We start from the raw sequence: 18183 nt of genomic DNA, 5'->3' as shown, positions 1-18183 counted from the left end.
ACGAACAAATGACATATGAAACGAACGAATGTCCCCCGAAAAGAACAAATGACATCCTAAACAAACAAATGCCGTCCAAAATTGTAATACTCGAAATTTAAAAACCCAAAAATTTTAAATGTCAAATTATTGTGCTAGAATTTAAACGAGTTAATACGTCTTAAAAACAATTATTAAATTATAAGACATGTGATGGAATGTTTGATTTAGATCAATATTGTAAACAAGGATTGCTTATTTGATTTTTAAAGCATGAGTTTATCAAATCATAATAAAAGATTTAATATGTTTAAATAATTTATATCCTAGGATGCAAATTGAAACTTGAAATTAGAAGCCAACTTCATGATTTTCCACTAGCGAAATCGTCATTCCGTAATGGGATTTCAATGCCATCAATTCTAAAAATTTATAGTAATAATAATAATAACAACAATAGCCATAAAGGAATAAATAAAAAGAAAAAAAAAGAGTTTGAATGTTATCTGATCTTCGCTCACGTGCTTATCCAAACATGCTGCTAACAAACCTTATAGAAATTCTGGATCAAAACTCAAGTTCCTATATCTAATTCGGTCATTTTTAAACCCCGTAAACCCTTGATTACGACTCATTAACCATACCACCAGCTTCTGATTACGCTCTCTGTTCAACTACCGAGCACACACCACCGCCGCTATCGGTTGTTTTCGGAGCTAGCCTTCACCGTTACATCAATTTCCACCACCGAATCGACCTCCCCGTTTTAGTGGAGACAGTTATTGTCACACGTTCACTTACTTCCGCCGCCGCTCTCTTTCATTGATACGTTCGGTTTGTGTTCGGCTATATATTGAGGTGTGAATACAACTTAAGGACGTTGCGACTTTGTTTACTTTTGCTAAACAACTAAGGTACGGTTTCCGTTTACTTTTAGTCATAGTATATTAACTCTATTTCGTTACTTCATAGTACGGTTTCTGGTTTCTTTCACTCATAGTATTAATCATATTATGTTCGTAATACGGTTTTCTGTTCTCGTTTACTCACGGTATTGACTCTATTCCGTTACTTTGTAGTACAGATTTTCGTTACGCGTCGGTTATATTTTGAGTTCAGTTATATTATATAATATATTTTTGTAGCATGCAATAGATTATTTACTTTGTACTCCTTATTGCAAGTTCCGGTTTGAATATGTTTAGTTATATGATTTTAGTTTTTGTACTCTGTTACCCGAGCAATTTCTGACTTGTCGTTGGGGCGTCAACGACATGGCACTTATCGTGACAGTGCGTAATCAAAGTTCACGGCGTCTCTGAAAGTACTCATGTAGTACCTTGGCCATTAGAGGCGTATAGATCGATCTTAGCTCCGACTCCTGACTCCTGACTCCTGACTTCTGTTTGAGATGGAACAATGTGTGCACGCCACCCACACCGTCTCCTTGGTGCATGGACTAGCTAGCTGTGTACCCCTCTGTTTAGGCTCTGGGTGCTTCCGTATTACACGACCTATTTATTTTAACATCATCGTCGTGTATTTTAGTAATTATATTTTGTTTCGCTATATTTCTGGTCCGTTTTGATATGTGTATACGCATTTGGTTAAATTTAAGTATATTCAGATTACGTCCCGATCGTGTATCGGATTATGTTTCGCATCTAATTCTAGTTCGGTCTAAAACGTGGTTTTATATCCGCAATAGTTTCAGTTTTATTTCAGTATGTGTTTTGTCTTATGTATGCCTTTACCTGTACTATTGTTCTCTCCGTTACTGGGCAATTTTTTGCTCAGCCGTATTTTCTTGTTTGTGTCTGTCTTATTTGCTAACAGGTAATTTGGGAAATCGGGGAGATCAGTGATGAGAGTAAAATGAAGCTCAAGAATAAGGACTTGATTTAATTTTCTTTAAGCATTTAATAAATTTGACTTAGAATTTCTTTCAGTGGTTTTAACTCTTTTGGTTGCTATGGATTCTTTTCATTTCATTTAAATGGTTTTTGTTTGGTCTATGATATCTGTAATAGTGACACGTCAGCCTGCTCCTGGTTGGGGTGTTACAAAAATAGAGAAGGGAGGTTGTGGAGAAGGGTGGTTGGGTCTATTCACCAACAAATAATGGGCTAAGAGGCGGTTCTGGTTAATAAAGCCTTCACATGGGCTTGGAAAACATATAAAAGGAGGTGAACAAAATGAGTTTGGCTAGGAAAAAGAGAAAGATATTATCAAAGGTGAGTTATCTTTGCTTCTGGTCAGACTGGTGGGTTGGGAACTAATGGTCGCGTATAATCATGTGTATATATGTGTTATTTCATGTATTTTAATTGTTTATATTTAGCGAACACGATTACTTTGAGTTCCTTTATGATCGTAGGTGTGCGGAGCTTAAATGAGCTAATTCATAGCCATCCAGATAAAGATTAACCGAGTCTCTAGAATACGGAAGCATAGGAAAGCATATATGGATGGTTAAGAAGGATTAGGGAAAGGTTTGGATGAGAAATTTGAAGCCGAAGCGAAAACTGAACAAGACAAGTTAACAGGAAAGTGAGTAAAATGTGCATATCTCGGGTTAGAAAATGAGTTACGTGACCCATAATGTATAAATTTTGGGTTTCTTGATGAGACAAATCTGAATATGAGGTTTTCTTAACTCAAGCTACGTGAAAACATGGTGAGAAGTCCTTCGCGAAACGGGAAAAATATACCCAAGTTGAAATTATAATCAATTTTCAGCCCCAATCTGGCATATCATCTCTTCCATCAGCCATAGACGACCTAGAGGGTGATTTGCATCATCTTGGAGCATCTGGTTCATCAATTCAGTATGTGTTCTCATCCAACCAACGAATAAGCGAGCTAATCATCATGCAGATGCTAGGCTAAACCCATTGTGATCACTTTAGATGTAGGGTTTTGTATGAAACTAAATATAAACTGTCTTCTATTGCATGTGATTGAATTGAAATTTGATTAATGATAATTGATCTTTATTTATGTTAGCTGTGATTGTTTAAACAATTGTTTATCTGGGACTAGAGTTTATCATCAATCGATAGGTTGTGTTCATCAAATGCTAGGATTAAGTTCTTATGATTATTGAGTTGTTACCATCGATCATTAGGTAGACCACGTTCAATTGTGTGATTTAATCAGATTAGGATCAGTGTATCAGAAGGACCGAACTACTGTATTTAGTAATTGCATACCAATCTTAACTGGTTAACTGATGAATTAGCATCATGGAAAGATTGTAGCTGACCATATTCAAATGTGTGTACCATTGGACGTTTGAGAGATTAGAATGCTTAAGTAGTATGATTAAACCAACTCATTCAATATCTATATATACTACAATTCTTAAATGGATTTAAGTCAAACCCAAACTGATTTTAAGATCTAGGTAGTGTTTGTAATAAGTAGAATGAAATGGATTATTGGAGTAATGAAATAAAACAGTATATTTGGTTGTTAAAAGGAATAGAATCACCCTGCCCATTCAAACAACCACTATGCCCACGACCCTTCCACCGCCACCCTTATTGTCACCACCACAAATAGGCGTTTAAGCATATGGGCCCGGATACAGCAAATACGCATTCTATAAATAAAATCACAGTGAGACATCATTTCATATGTACTCGTATTATTTTATCTTAAGATATTTTAACGTCAGTCTCAAATCTCTCAATTTTCTATATTAAATCCACAACTAAACCAATTTTATAAACTTCAGAACTCTTCAAATATTCATGGCCGAACATCCGTAAATACCCGAGTTAACGCCTTGTTCTCGAGTTTTTAAACCAAGAAAAGAAAATGAAAGGAGAGGAAATGATAAGAAACGAAAGAAACTTTTTTAATTAGGCGCTCAAGAACACCTGTTTTTTAACTATCATTAGTTTTCTTTTCCTTTTTCTCCTAAAAAAATCAAGAACAAAGAACATGGCGTACAAGCCAACACAATTAAAATTGAATTAGTCTTTCCCGTGATAACCGACAAAACGTTAAAATTAAGAACATATTAGTCTATTATCATGAGATCATAAATTCATAAAACGACACAGAAATAATGATATTCAGATATACCGTAACCAATTCTTTTGATTAAAAACTACCAGCTTTCTAAAAGCATTCAACACGATGATAATAATAAGAGTAACCGAGAACAGGTCAAAAACAGAACGAGAGCACAAACACTTGCAAACAACCAACCAACAATACGATTACAGATCCCGATAACCTACAAACCCTAACCTACCATTTCCCCTCAGAACCGCCACCCCTAGAGTACCTAGACCCACCATCATTCCCACCGTACCCACCGTCACGTCCACCACCATATCCACCTCCACCACGTCTGTCACCACCACCACCGTATCCACCTTCACGACGACCTCCACCGTATCCACCTTCACGACGTCCACCGCCGTATCCACCACCACCGCCGCGTGACTGCGCCTCGTTCACGGTGATGTCACGGCCGTCCAAACTCTGGCCGTTCATCCATTCGATTGCGTCTTTCAGTGACTTCTCGTCCTTGAAGGTAACGAATCCGAATCCTCTAGATCTACCGGTTTCACGATCGTTGATGATCTGAATAACATAAAAACCTAATTAGTTTGTGATTAATAACAATAATAATAGTAATAATAATAAATTGCAACAAAATGAACATAAGGTGCTGAATCGTTGAAGAAACACTAGGTGACCCGGTACAGATTATAGATAATCTGGGGGTTAAGTAATGTTTCCCACGGATGAGGTCTAACTGAGAAGGCTGTTCTTCAGGAGACCTGCAAAACAAACACCGTAAGCTCGTCACTGAGAAGGGGGGAGTTCCTCCTTGTGACCACCCTCCGGCGTGAGAATCAGACTAGGTTGCTCTGAATATAAGTGTATATTAAGAGATTGCTAGATAACTGGATCGTAGATGATCTTACCATTCCAAGATATTGGAGTATTTATAGCCGAAGGTAGGTTTCCAAGAAGGTACAGCCGGCTGAATAGTATTCCTGTTCAACCAACAGTGGACTATGCACAGGCCATACTGGTTGGTGGGTAGGTTACGGCCAACAGTAACAAAGTCGGCTGCACTATTCCACCAACTGTAGATTATGCACGTCCCACTTACTGTGGATTGTACGCAGGCCATGCTGGTTGGTGAATAGGTTACGGCCAACAGTAACACTATTCCACCAACTGTAGGCCGCGCATGCTCCTCAGTAAGGGTTGGTGAGTAGGCAGCGGCTAATAGTGACAAACAGTACTAGAGGGTGCTCCTCCTTGCCCTGTTGTCGATGAGCTGTCACCCTGTGATTGGCTCATGGGCTGTTCTGGTCAGATCGTCTGTCCTATCCATACCTTGGTAGGTATGGTACAAAAGATCTTTCAGAATCAGACTGGCTCATTTAGGCGGGATTGTTCCCGCCTTGCTCATTCCTTCATGTGACTACTGAAGTAGCTAGTGTCTTGTGCGTGTAGCCCTGCTGTCTGCGGGTAGCCTTCCCTGATGGCTTGTATCCGCAACTGCGGGAACAGGCGGGGTACTTCACCATTGGGAGGCTTTCCCTGCGTGTTCAGCTTGTGTACTGCGCGTAAGATCCTATGAGCATGGTGGGTCCTGCGGGAGCAGATGGCCTTTGCGCAGACGTCCCTGTTCAAGGTGAGTCTTGCGGGACCAACTGGTCTCTGCTGGGACCTACCTCTTCAAGTCCCCCCAGTCCAATGTTCTTCTCCTGAATGTTTAATAAAGTGAGGTGAACTTTTGGACTTTAAGCAAGGGGTTTTGAAAAGGGTTTCTAGTTTTTAAGGTTCTCCGTGGGGATTCTTCCCGCGGGTTTCCTAATGTCACTTGCAAAAATTCCCGATTTTTTTGCTTGATCTTTGGGTATGGTGCGGGTAGGTATGTAACCTTCTCGCAAGTCAGGAGCGTTGAGTCTCACTTGTGTGGATTCTCCTTGAGGTTTTAGTGGTTTTGAACATAGTGATCAATTATGTTTAAACCACCAATTCCATCCTGGAGCCTCAAACAATGTATTTCTCGACGTTCCCGCTATGCGGGGATGTTATTTCCGTTTCCACAAGCATTGCCCAGAAGATCCTTCCTGGTTTCAATTCCCTGCCGGGCGCTAGGTATGTGAAGGGTTTTGCCTTAACACTGTACCCGCGCTCGTCTTACGGTTACTTTACTTTCAAGGTACTCCTGGCGTCAATTCCCTGCGGGTGCTAGGTACGTGAAGGGTTTTGCCTTAACACTGTATCCGCACCCGTCTTATAGTTACTTTGTTGTTGGGGTATTCTTGGCTTCAATTCCCTGCGGGTGCTAGGTATGTGGAAGGTTTTGCCTTAACACTGTACCCGCATCCGTCTTATGGTTACTTGGTTGCCAAGGTAAGGGGTATTTTCCCGCTTACCTTTGAATCTTTTTGAATTTTGAATTTTGAAATTCGAAAGGTTGGTGAGGATAAGAACAGTCCAAACATCTGAAACGTCGTGTGACGGTTTCTTCTGACTGTGTCAGGACGTGCAGGAAGTTATGGTGACGTGACAGAACATGGTCATTCCAGTCGCTTTTTCAGGCGCGTGGGCATGATTTTTCGGGCGCGTGGCCGCGAAATTACTGGCACACGTCCTTTCAACAGCTGTTGCCAGCTTGCTTTTTGCCACGTGTCATAGTTTCATTGCACCTTTGATTTCTCTCTCCTCCGCATTAAATTCACCGCATTAATTGCGATTACTATATAAAGGGGGAGAGGGTTATTTGCAATTCACACTTTTCACTCTTCTTCTTCTTCTTAGTGATTTCCGGCAAATACTCCCCTTTTTCAGGCAAGCATTTTCCCGAAATCACTCTTCTTTCTGCAATAATGTCCTCTCGTGATGCTGAAGCTATAGCTGACGACAGGGGTACTGCTGGTGAGTGCCAGTGTGCTCTGCCCAGCGATCAGTACCGGTATGTTGTCAGGAAGTTCATGCTCGATCATCTCGAGCCTGAGTTTCCTGAATCCCACCAGACCGTGTACGATGCCCCCAGTGGCAAGATCGGGGTTTATGCTGCATTTTTTGTCTATGGGAATCTTAGATTCCCATTGACAAAATTTGTTTACCGTGTCCTTGAGAGGCACGGTGTCCATTTGACCGAGCTGCACCCCATGGCGATCGCCAAGATTCGCCATTTTGAGTGGGTGTGCCGGATTTTGGGCATCGAGCCCCATGTGGACCGCCTGATGACCTTCTATACCTGGAGGTGCATCCAAGGGTGGTACACCCTGACGACCCGTATTAAGGGTCTGAAGATTTACGACACCGAGCGCAGTCTTCGCGCGTGGAAGCAGGAATTCTTCTACATTTCTGCCTGCGCCATCCCCCTTACCATGAAGTTTAAAAATGGCCAAGCGATACTGAGCCTTCACGCCCCCAACTACCAGGAGGCGGAATGGTTTTCGAAGATATCCCGGATCCAATCTCCGGTTTACCGGTTTGCGGAGTCCGGGATGGTCATGTTAGGGATGAGCCGGGTGTGGAAAGATGCATCTCTGGTTCCCATCCTCCTCGAATACGGTTTGAACTCTATTCCCTATGGTATGTCTTGTTTTTCTTTTTAGATACAAGTTTGTCTTCTAACTGTTTCTTTTCTTTCAGAGGGAAATGATTTGGAGTCGCTTCTGTTTCCGCGGGAAGCCGACGGTCCCGCGCGGATGGGTACTCGTGCTTTGGACGAGGGCGAGTTGCCCATCCTGGAGCAAACAGCGGATCGGTTTGTGGAGGTCTATCCGCTGGGCCACGAGATCCTGAGCCAACGGCGGCCAGGTAAGGCGATATTCCCTCCTCAACCCCTTAATGCTGTACCCGCTGTTGGAATTCTTGACCTGTCTTCTTCTGAGGAATCCTCAGATGCTCCTCCATTGGTGCGGAAGAAGAAAGCTGCTGCCGGCGGGAAAGGGAAGGAGAAGGCCTCCACGGCTGGTCCGGTGGTTCTATCTGACTCGGAGTCAGATAGTGAAGAGGTGGCGGGGAAGTCCGGTGGTGAGAAGACCACTGTTCCGGAGGCTACGACCGTTACCTCCGGAGAACCAACGAAGACGACGGTGACCGGTACCAAGAGGCCGGATCCATCGGGTTCCTCCCCGCCCGTCCGTACGTTCAGGGTCAAGAAAACCCGTAAGTACAATCATAATGTCTTTGCAGATTTATTACTTCTTAAATTTAACACTCTTTGTGCAGGCGTGGATGTTGACGCATTCCGGGGTGAAGCGCAGGGGAGTACCTCCCCGCCAATGACGGTAGGCTCGGTCAGCCTTCCTGAGGCGTCGACCCAGGCGCCTGCGTCTGCATCCGCTGGTCCAGTTGCTCGTTCCTTTGAGCCAACTGTTCCGGCCGAGATGACGTCACCGCCGGCCGTGAGTGCGATTTTTACAGCATCCTTCACGGAGCCGGCGGTTACTGCTGCTGCTGAGGAGGCGGCGACCGCGGCAGCGACCACAACGGCGACCACGGCGGCTGCCACCATGCCCGCGCCACCGGCACCTACGGCCGGACCATCAGGTACGCGCAGGGCTTCCCGCCGATCTTTGCCCCCTTCCCGTCTGCCTGACCTGTTGGATGGATTTCCTTTAGGTTCAGGTGATGGGTTTGGCGGCTATCGGCCTGTCATTGACCCTACAGGTGCGTAGGGTTCCTTTCTTTTTCCCTTATGTTTTTTAGCTTTTCCTTACTGCCATTGTTTCTTTTGCAGTGTCGGATTCCAATGAAGTGTATGTTCCGCGATGGAACATACGCCGAGGAACAACCCTTCGTACCCCTGTGGAGTGCGTGGACTGGGCTCGCCACGCTGCTCCTCATGGTGCGTTGGGGGAAGCCATGGCTAGCTACCAGGAGGGTAGGCTAACCAATGAGCTTCGGGTTCTCCAAGCCCGGATGCAGCCGCGCGTCGAGCTGCTTTGTCGTGAAAACGACAAGTTGAAAGCAGCTCGCGCCAAGGACGTATCTGAGGCGCGTGCTCTTCGGGAGGAGAACCAACAGCTGGCGGCAGCTGCCGCCGACAAGGAGAAGGCCTTCAAGGCCCTCGAGGTTGAAGTTCAGGCGCGACTCGAGGCCCGCTCCAAGGCTACCCAAGCTGTGAATGAACAGCTTCGGCTGGCCAGGGAGACTGCGCGAAACGCAACCGAGAGGGCTGCCAAGGCTGAAGCCGTTGCTGAGCCTTTGCGTGTGGAGAATGAGGAGCTCAAGGCCAAATTAGAGGCTCTCCAACACGCTCATGATGCCTTGGCAATGGAAGATGCCAAGAAACTCCAGGAAATCCTGGACCAGAGGGGGGTGCTTGACCACACCGAGCGGAAGCTTAAGGGCGTCGAAGAGGCTGCCGCAAAGGAAGTTTTACTTGCCAACCTTAACAAGAGCGAAGCCGAACGCGCCCATAACGAAGCTCAAGCTGCCCTCCAATGGCTTCTTCGAGAAGCGTTGCCTCAGGTATGTTTAGCTTTATCTTCTCGCTTTTCTTTTGTAAGAAAAGGTTTTAATACTTGTATTTTTTCTTTGTAGGTTGTGCGTCGGGTCTTTTCAGAGACCTCTTACGATGATGCTATGACCGCAGCCCTCAACGCTTCTCATGAGGATGGGGAAAAGGCCGGCTTCCTGCTTGGTCTAGGGTTTGTTGAGAAAGGCGTCCCGCCTTCCAACTTCCCTTTGTTCGATGTGGATACCGAAGTCATTTATGACCAAGCATTGAACCAATACGCCGCCTTCCCGCATCCAGTGGTGGAAAAGGTGGACGAAGTAGCTGCTGCTGATGATGGGTTAGCTGTCCTCAAAGCGTTCCTCGAACCACCCCGTTCTTCTGACGGAGCGGGTCCAAGTGGAAGCGGCCCTGAAGCTTGATCCTGAAGACCCCTTTCCATTGCTAAGATAGACTTGTATAGATTTACTCTTTCAGGCGGGTAGTAACCCGGCCATTCTTGTAATATATCATTGAAATATAAATCTTTTTGCGGATAAGATTGTTATTTCCTTTGGATTCCTTGCTTTATAAGCTCATGACTTAGTTTAAGTTAGCAATTTTCCAAGTTTTTTAGAATAAGTTAACCTGTTGAACGTGGTTGATGATGGGTTAAAGTTTCGCTTCCTCCTTCGTGATTGTGCGGGTAGAACCGTCACTTGCACTTGGTAGGATGGCTAAATTTTAACCGTCATCTGACCTGCGTGTAGGTTTTCCTCATTTTTCCTCGAAATTTCTAAGTATTTAGGATAAGTTAACCTTTGAACGCGGTTGATAGTGGGTTAAAGTTTTGCTTCCTCTTTCGTGATTGTGCGGGTTGAACCGTCACTTGCACTTGGTAGGATGGCTAAACTTTACCCATACCTGACCTGCGTGTAGGTTTTCCTTATCCTTATTTCTAAGTATTTTTTTTTTTTTTTTTTTTTTTTTTTTTTTTTTTTAGGATAACCTTTGAACGTGGTAGATGATAGTTTGAAGTATTGCTTCCTTATTTGTGATTGTGCGGATAAGACCGTCACTTGCACTTACAAAGATGGCTAAACTTTACTTACATCATACCTGCGTGTAGGTTTCCCTTATTTTTAACGTTGTGTTTATGCGGGTTTTGCCGCCTTCCACACGCAATGACTTACTTCTCCTCATTTATGCGGTAAATACCGGCACCAGTGGGGAGTTCATAAGGATAAAGGTAAACACATTATGAAAGGAGAATCATTTCCATTAGAAGTGGCTCTTGGCCTTTTCTTTACAAGTTTTGGAATTGATCTACATATAACATTTGCGTAATTGAGCTCCATTCCATGTTCTTGGGATGGGAGTGTCATCGAGCCTTTCGAGCCGGTATGCGCCCTTTCCCAGAACCTGTTTGATAACGTATGGCCCTTCCCAGATCGGGGCCAACTTTCCTGGGCGTTCTTGGTTCGAAGCCTCGTTGTTACGCAGTATGTAGTCTCCTTCCTTGAAGTTGCAGAGTTTTACCCGCGTGTTGTAGTACTTTTGCATTTGTCGTTTGTAGTTCTCTTCACGCACTGCGGCTAAGTCTCTGCGTTCCTCGGTTAGCATAAGATCCAACCGTCTTTCCGCATCATTGTCTTCTGGCTGACTCAAGACCCTTGGTGAGGGTAGACCAATTTCGACCGGGACCATGGCTTCAGTGCCATAAGTGAGGCTGAACGGGGTTTCTCCCGTACTGGCCTTCTTCAACGTTCTGTTTGCCCAAAGGACGTGCGGAAGCTCGTCCACCCAGCCGGATCTGTGTTTCAAGAGTCTTTTCTTTATGCCTTCGACGATGCTTTTATTTGCTCTTTCCACCTCACCATTTCCTTGCGGGTGTGCCACTGAGGTAAAGGTGTGGGTGATTTGAAGTTCTTTTAGCCATTGTTGTAGCTTTTTGTCAGCAAAGTTGGTGCCGTTATCGCTCACCAAATTCTGTGGAAGTCCAAAACGACAGATTATAAATTCCCAAATAAATTTTTTGATATGCTTTGCGGTTGTTTGGGCTAAAGGTTTTGCTTCTATCCACTTGGTGAAGTAGTCGATGGCTACCACTAGGAACTGAACATTTCCTGCTGCTGTAGGAAATGGGCCTGTCACATCGATGGCCCACTTCTGAAATGGCCACGAAGAAGTGACTGGAACCAGTTCGTTTTTCGGGCGATGCGTGTTAGGTGCGTAAAGCTGGCAAGACCTGCATTTTCTGATGTATGCCAGTGCATCCGTATGCATCCCTGGCCAAAAGTATCCCGCGTTGTTTAGCTTGGCTACAACAGCGCGGGGACCTGCGTGTACCCCACAGATGCCTTCGTGTACTTCCCTTAGGAGGTAGTTGGCATCTTGGTTGTCCACGCATCTCAAGAGTGGGCCAAGAAAGTTACGTCTGTAAAGGATGTTATTGACGAGTTGATAATTCAGTGCTTTACAGCGTAGTTTTATTGCCTGTGTTTTTGACTCTGGTAGTATTCCTGCTGCAAGGTAATTTATTATTGGTGTCATCCACGTTTCTGTACTGGTTTGGATGACACAAATTTCCTTGTGCGGGACTGATGGCGCTTCGAGGAGTTCAATGCGGATGTCCTTTCCCAGGTGGGTGAAGGCTAGTGATGCAAGCTTGCTTAACGCATCCGCAGATTTGTTTTCGCTGCGCTTGACATGTATGACTTTACAATCACTAAAATCACGCATAAGGGTTTTTGCCTGGGCGAGGTACAGGGCCATGGTGTCGTTCACAGCCGTGTATGTTCCATTTATTTGGTTGGCCACCAGCATGGAATCCACATGGGCTTCCAAGTTTTTCACTCCCATCTTACGCGCAATTCTCAAACCGGCCAAGAATGCTTCATATTCGGCTTCGTTATTCGTACTTGGAAAGTCCAGCCGAATAGATTAAGTATATTCTTGGCCCGCTGGGTTGGTTAATTTTAACCCTGCGCCTGAACCCTCGTTACTGGCTGCTCCATCAGTATAGAGTCGCCAGACATCATTGACGTCCTGTGCTGGGGAGGGTTGAGCCTCCTCCTGGCACTCTTTCTCCCGCGAAGCGGGGACTTCTGCAATAAAATCGGCCAGGACCTGGCCTTTTATGGCTGGTCTTGGCTTGTACTTAATTGCATATTCTCCCAATTCAATTGCCCATTTGGCTAGACGTCCCGATAATTCGGGTTTGCCTAGAACGTTTGAGAGTTTGAAGTTGGTGAGAATGGTGATTGGGTGGCCCTGGAAATATCGTCTTAACCTGCGTGAAGCATGTATAAGTGCTAAGACTAATTTTTCGAGGGTAGAGTACCGGGTTTCTACGTCTGTTAGTACACGGCTAACATAATAGATTGGCATCTGGATGCCCTTTCGTTCTACTAGCAGGACTGCCCCGGTTGCTCTATCTGTTGCGGAAAGGTATAGGATTAACTCCTCTCCCGCTTGTGGTGCTGTAAGTGTTGGGAGTTCGATCAGGCGTGACCGAATCTCCTGAAAAGCTGCTTCCGCTTCTGGTGTCCAGCGGAAGTGCGTTTTCTTCAAGCAGTTTCTCAATGTTGACATGAAAGGAAACGACTTATCTGCATGGTTTGCCAAGAAGCGATTAAGTGCGACTAGTCGTCCATTCAGTGTCTGAGCCTGTTTGATGGTGGTAGGTGATTCCATTTTAACAATGGCTTCGACCTTTTCAGGGTTCGCTCTAAAGCCATCTTTAGTAACAATGACTCCCAAGAACTTCCCTTCTTCCATCCCAAATGAACACTTGCTCTGGTTGAGCTTCATGTTTATCTTTCGGAGCGTGTTGAAAGTTTCTTCAATGTCTTTCAACATCGCCTCAGGCTCGAGGCTTTTGATGACCAAATCATCCATATAGACTTCCAAGTTTCTCCCGATTTGGGCATGAAACTCTTTGTCCATTAGTCGTTGGTACGTGGACCCTGCATTCTTAAGTCCGAATGGCATCATTTTATAACAAAATGTACCATCGGGCGTCCGAAATGCGGTTTTGTCCTGGTCATCAATGGCCATGTGGATTTGGTGGTACCCCTTATACGCATCCAAGAAGCATTTAAGGCGGAATGGTGCCAACGAATCCACTTTGAGATCAATTTCTGGTAACGGATAACAATCTTTGGGGCATGCTTTGTTCAAATCTTTGAAATCTATGCACATGCGCCATTGTTTGTCATTCTTCGGTACCATTACGGGATTTGCAACCCATGTTTGATATCTACTAACGCGTACGATGCCTGCGTCAAGGAGTTCCTTGACTTGGGTTCTACACGCGTTAGTTTGTTCAGGCCCCATCACTCTGCGCTTTTGTACGATTGGCGTAACAGCCGGATCGCATTTGAGCTTATGCTCCGCCTTACTTCGGGGTACACCAGTCATGTCAGCTGGTGCCCACGCAAAGATGTCAGCGTTTTTCTGTAGTAAGCGTTTGAGTAAGGTGCGGGTGGGATCAACGATTGTTGGTCCAATGGTAACGGCCTGGTCGGGGTATTTGCCATTGAAGGCCCATTTTTCTGGTTCAGTGATGGTTGGTTTAGCCTTTTTCGGTTTGGGTTTAGATGAAACAGATGCAATGCATACCTGGGGAATGCCAGAGATCATTGCTACACCCTCAGCTGTTGGCCATCCCATCATGCCATGGACTGAAGATACCACGGCGTTGAATCTTGCCATCCCGTCTCTTCCGAATAGGATGTCGTACGTATGATGTGGCTTTTTCATTACGACAAAATCCACGTCTTCTGTGCGTGAATGATTCCCATCAGTAAGAGTAACGGGGAAAGATAGGATACCCAGGGGTGTTTCTGTACTTCCGTCAAACCCTTCCATTGAAGCGTAGACCGTTTCCAAGCGTTCTTTGTCTTCATCATCCAGCTTATCAAAGAACTGTCTGTACATCACTGTCGACGAAGCGCCGTTGTCAGCAAGAGTGCGTGAAGTGATGTAGTACCCCAGCTGGCTTCTGATGACGATGGGGCCTTCTTTGCTGGGGCCTCCTGGCACTCGCGGGAAGCGCACCTCAGCTTCTTTCCACGCGCATGGTTCTGCCACCCGTCTTTTTCTTCCTCTGACCTTGCCATGAACCATGTTGATGCTGATATCGACGGGCTTTCGTCCGTTACCTCTGTACCGGTTGTCATTCCTTCCTCCCTTCCTGATCGATGCCACAAGATGTGCAAGCCTTCCGTCCTTGACAAATGTCTCAATAATATCCTTCAAGGATGTGCACTCTTCAGTACCATGACCCTTTGTCCCGTGGAAATCACAGGATTTGCTTTGATCCGCATTAGGTTTCTGCCGGATCAATGGGGCTTTAGGCCATGGCAATTTTTCCGTGGCAAATATCTCCGTGACGCTCTTCGTGAGTGGCGTCCACCGGTGTTTTCGGTTTGAAGGGTGTGTGTTGTCCCTTCCGCCAACAAGAGGGCGAGAGCTGGATGAGGTGTCAAAGTTTACCCTTGACTGCCAAATACCTAGCCTCCTCTTTTTGTTCTGCCGGGCGATCCGGACATTGTTCTCTTTGGTCCTCTGCGTGTAGAGGTGTGTACTCTGGGGAAGATCTCTTCCCAGTTGCTTTTCCGTCTCGGCAAAGCGCTTTGCCGCCGTCATGATGGCATCCCAAGTTGATGGCATGCCATCCTTACCCGTCAATGTGCGGATAAGTTCTGGGTATTCGGCGCCTTGGATGAAGGCGGCGCGAACCAGATCTTCACTTATGTTGCCGAGACTAAGCTTTTTGGAGTTGAAGCGAGTGATGAAGTCTAGTAGAGATTCATCCTCCTCTCTCACGCAGTTAAGGATCGTCCACTGCTCTTCAGTGTACTTCCTCTGTTGGCTGAAATGCTGGCTGAACTTGTTCTGAAAGTCCGCCCAGTCATATATGTGGTGGATCGGTAAACGATCGAACCATGCCCTGGCCACTCCGACCAGAGTCATCTGGAACATGTAGCACCACGTGGGTTCCATCCAGTTGCTGACGGTAGCCCCCGCAATGAACCTGTTCAAATGGTCGTCTGGGTCGGATAGACCATCGTAAGTGCCAATGTTGGACATTTGTTTGGCACTTCTCGGGGCGATTGCTTCCGCAATGTCCCTTGCGAACTTTGACTTCCCTGCATTTGTAGCAGTTGGTCTAAAGGTTTTGGAAAAGTCACGCGGGTTTCTCTCCACGATTGGTTTAAAGGCTTCCCCAAAATTCCTTTTTGGTTGGACGTCTGTTTCCTTACGCTTCCCTTTCGCCTTATGGCGAGGGTTCGCGTCGGTGTCGGACTCCAACTCGTCGTCTGAGTACTCGCAGTCACTGCTCATATTGAGGTGTTGGCGAGTACTGGCGAATTCGTCAGCCTGTTGAACTGAACGCAAGCGTTCGTCCAATTCGGCTTGGAATTCTCTTTGCCGTGCTTCGGCCCATGCCTTCACTTGATCTAGTGTTTGGCGAGGAACCTTCGTTCGTTTTTCCAGTTGGGTATCGGAGAACCCCAATGGAATATTTACTCCACTTGCCCCGGCTTGGGTAGTCGGGGTAGTGTTCGTAAGGATTGTATAACCGCCGGTGTTCCCCCCAGTTGCTGGGGTTGTTACCGGGGTTTCTTGGTCGGTTACTGGCCTTTGAACCGGAGTAACGTTAACCATTTCTTCAGAAATTGTGAAAAAACTAAAGTAGTTCTAGCTTTTATACACGGATGGCGCCAATGAAGAAACACTAGGTGACCCGGTACAGATTATAGATAATCTGGGGGTTAAGTAATGTTTCCCACGGATGAGGTCTAACTGAGAAGGCTGTTCTTCAGGAGACCTGCAAAACAAACACCGTAAGCTCGTCACTGAGAAGGGGGAGTTCCTCCTTGTGACCACCCTCCGGCGTGAGAATCAGACTAGGTTGCTCTGAATATAAGTGTATATTAAGAGATTGCTAGATAACTGGATCGTAGATGATCTTACCATTCCAAGATATTGGAGTATTTATAGCCGAAGGTAGGTTTCCAAGAAGGTACAGCCGGCTGAATAGTATTCCTGTTCAACCAACAGTGGACTATGCACAGGCCATACTGGTTGGTGGGTAGGTTACGGCCAACAGTAACAAAGTCGGCTGCACTATTCCACCAACTGTAGATTATGCACGTCCCACTTACTGTGGATTGTACGCAGGCCATGCTGGTTGGTGAATAGGTTACGGCCAACAGTAACACTATTCCACCAACTGTAGGCCGCGCATGCTCCTCAGTAAGGGTTGGTGAGTAGGCAGCGGCTAATAGTGACAAACAGTACTAGAGGGTGCTCCTCCTCGCCCTGTTGTCGATGAGCTGTCACCCTGTGATTGGCTCATGGGCTGTTCTGGTCAGATCGTCTGTCCTATCCATACCTTGGTAGGTATGGTACAAAAGATCTTTCAGAATCAGACTGGCTCATTTAGGCGGGATTGTTCCCGCCTTGCTCATTCCTTCATGTGACTACTGAAGTAGCTAGTGTCTTGTGCGTGTAGCCCTGCTGTCTGCGGGTAGCCTTCCCTGATGGCTTGTATCCGCAACTGCGGGAACAGGCAGGGTACTTCACCATTGGGAGGCTTTCCCTGCGTGTTCAGCTTGTGTACTGCGCGTAAGATCCTATGAGCATGGTGGGTCCTGCGGGAGCAGATGGCCTTTGCGCAGACGTCCCTGTTCAAGGTGAGTCTTGCGGGACCAACTGGTCTCTGCTGGGACCTACCTCTTCAATCGTAAACTCAATCGATCGATCGTCTGTCTCTTATAATAATATATAAGAGAACAAGAGGATGAACGTACCGTTATAGATATCAGTAAAAGTAACAGAGTAATAGTAACAGATAGTAACAGTAACACAGTAGTAACAGAAGGAGAACGTGTGATTATTCGTCAAACAAAGCCGAATCAGGATGGATCCGAATCCGTACTTTGCGACAAACGGACCTTCGATTCTAGAATCTCGCCGTAAGAAGAGAACGCTTCTTCAAGTGACCGGTCAGTCGTGGCCCACGCAAGGCCACCAACGAAACACCTGTACTCAACATCAGCAGAAGCCATTTTTGGTGGATTGAAACGAATACAAAGGTGTTATAAGAAAGTTTCAGGAGTGAGTGATAATGGTTGGAAGTGGTGTGGTTATATAGGCGAAGGTGGAGAATTGAAGACTACGCACCAGGCTGCTGTCACTTAACCGTGGTTTGGGTAGAGTATAGGGGTATCTTTTTAATATAATAAACCTAATTACTTTCGGTATCACAGCAAATGCTTTAGATATTTAGAGGCATATCATCAAATATCAACCAAAAATATCTTTTATTATATTGCGGTTATACAATATACACTAACTAAAAATAGATGAACACAAGTAGATTTTTTTTCTCCTTTTTTAAGAATTCTCAGCACTATCTCTGTCTATAGGGCGTCTAATATGTTGGACACGATTAATGACCTGAGATATTAAACACGAACATAACACGATAACTAATTGCGTTGTTTTTTTCAAACATGAATACGAACTTGTTTAGTCACAGGTTAATCTGTTAAGACATGTTAATATACATGTTTAAAGTCACAATGAATAATACATGTGTAATGAAACAAAAATTTTCAAAACGAGCATAAAAGACTTGATTAATACATAATTTATGACATATCTGAAACAAAAAACAACAAATCAATAACATACTTGAAGCAAAAACCACAAATCTATAACATACTTGAAACAAAAAAATCGTAGAAGAA

At 45.2% G+C, this 18183-nt stretch overlaps 1 protein-coding gene across 1 annotated transcript; it reads right to left on the bottom strand.

The window, feature by feature from the left end:
* Window positions 1-4068: 4068 nt before the first annotated feature.
* On the bottom strand, window positions 4069-17544 carry LOC143585186 (glycine-rich RNA-binding protein GRP1A-like). The gene is made up of 2 exons (XM_077067033.1): window positions 17386-17544; window positions 4069-4578 (listed from the first exon to the last, which is right to left on the bottom strand). The coding sequence occupies exons 1-2, from the start codon at window positions 17497-17499 to the stop codon at window positions 4240-4242; spliced, it is 453 nt and encodes a 150-aa protein (XP_076923148.1). The 5' UTR covers window positions 17500-17544; the 3' UTR covers window positions 4069-4239.
* Window positions 17545-18183: the final 639 nt, after the last annotated feature.

This window comes from Bidens hawaiensis, unplaced genomic scaffold (assembly GCF_021521415.1).
Source record: "Bidens hawaiensis isolate Kalapana, Puna unplaced genomic scaffold, B.hawaiensis_p1.1 tig00001575_1, whole genome shotgun sequence".
Lineage (NCBI taxonomy): Eukaryota > Viridiplantae > Streptophyta > Magnoliopsida > Asterales > Asteraceae > Bidens > Bidens hawaiensis.
Note: the sequence above shows the minus strand (reverse complement) of the source record. Positions and strands in the feature narration are given on the sequence as shown.

Bases quoted from the DNA above. Each gene is read 5' to 3' on its own strand.
- LOC143585186 (XM_077067033.1), bottom strand. From the start codon at position 17,499: ATGGCTTCTGCTGATGTTGAGTACAGGTGTTTCGTTGGTGGCCTTGCG. The intron at 4,579-17,385 runs GTCCGTTTGTCG...TATGTTATTCAG, and splicing joins GCGAGATTCTAGAATCGAAG to ATCATCAACGATCGTGAAAC.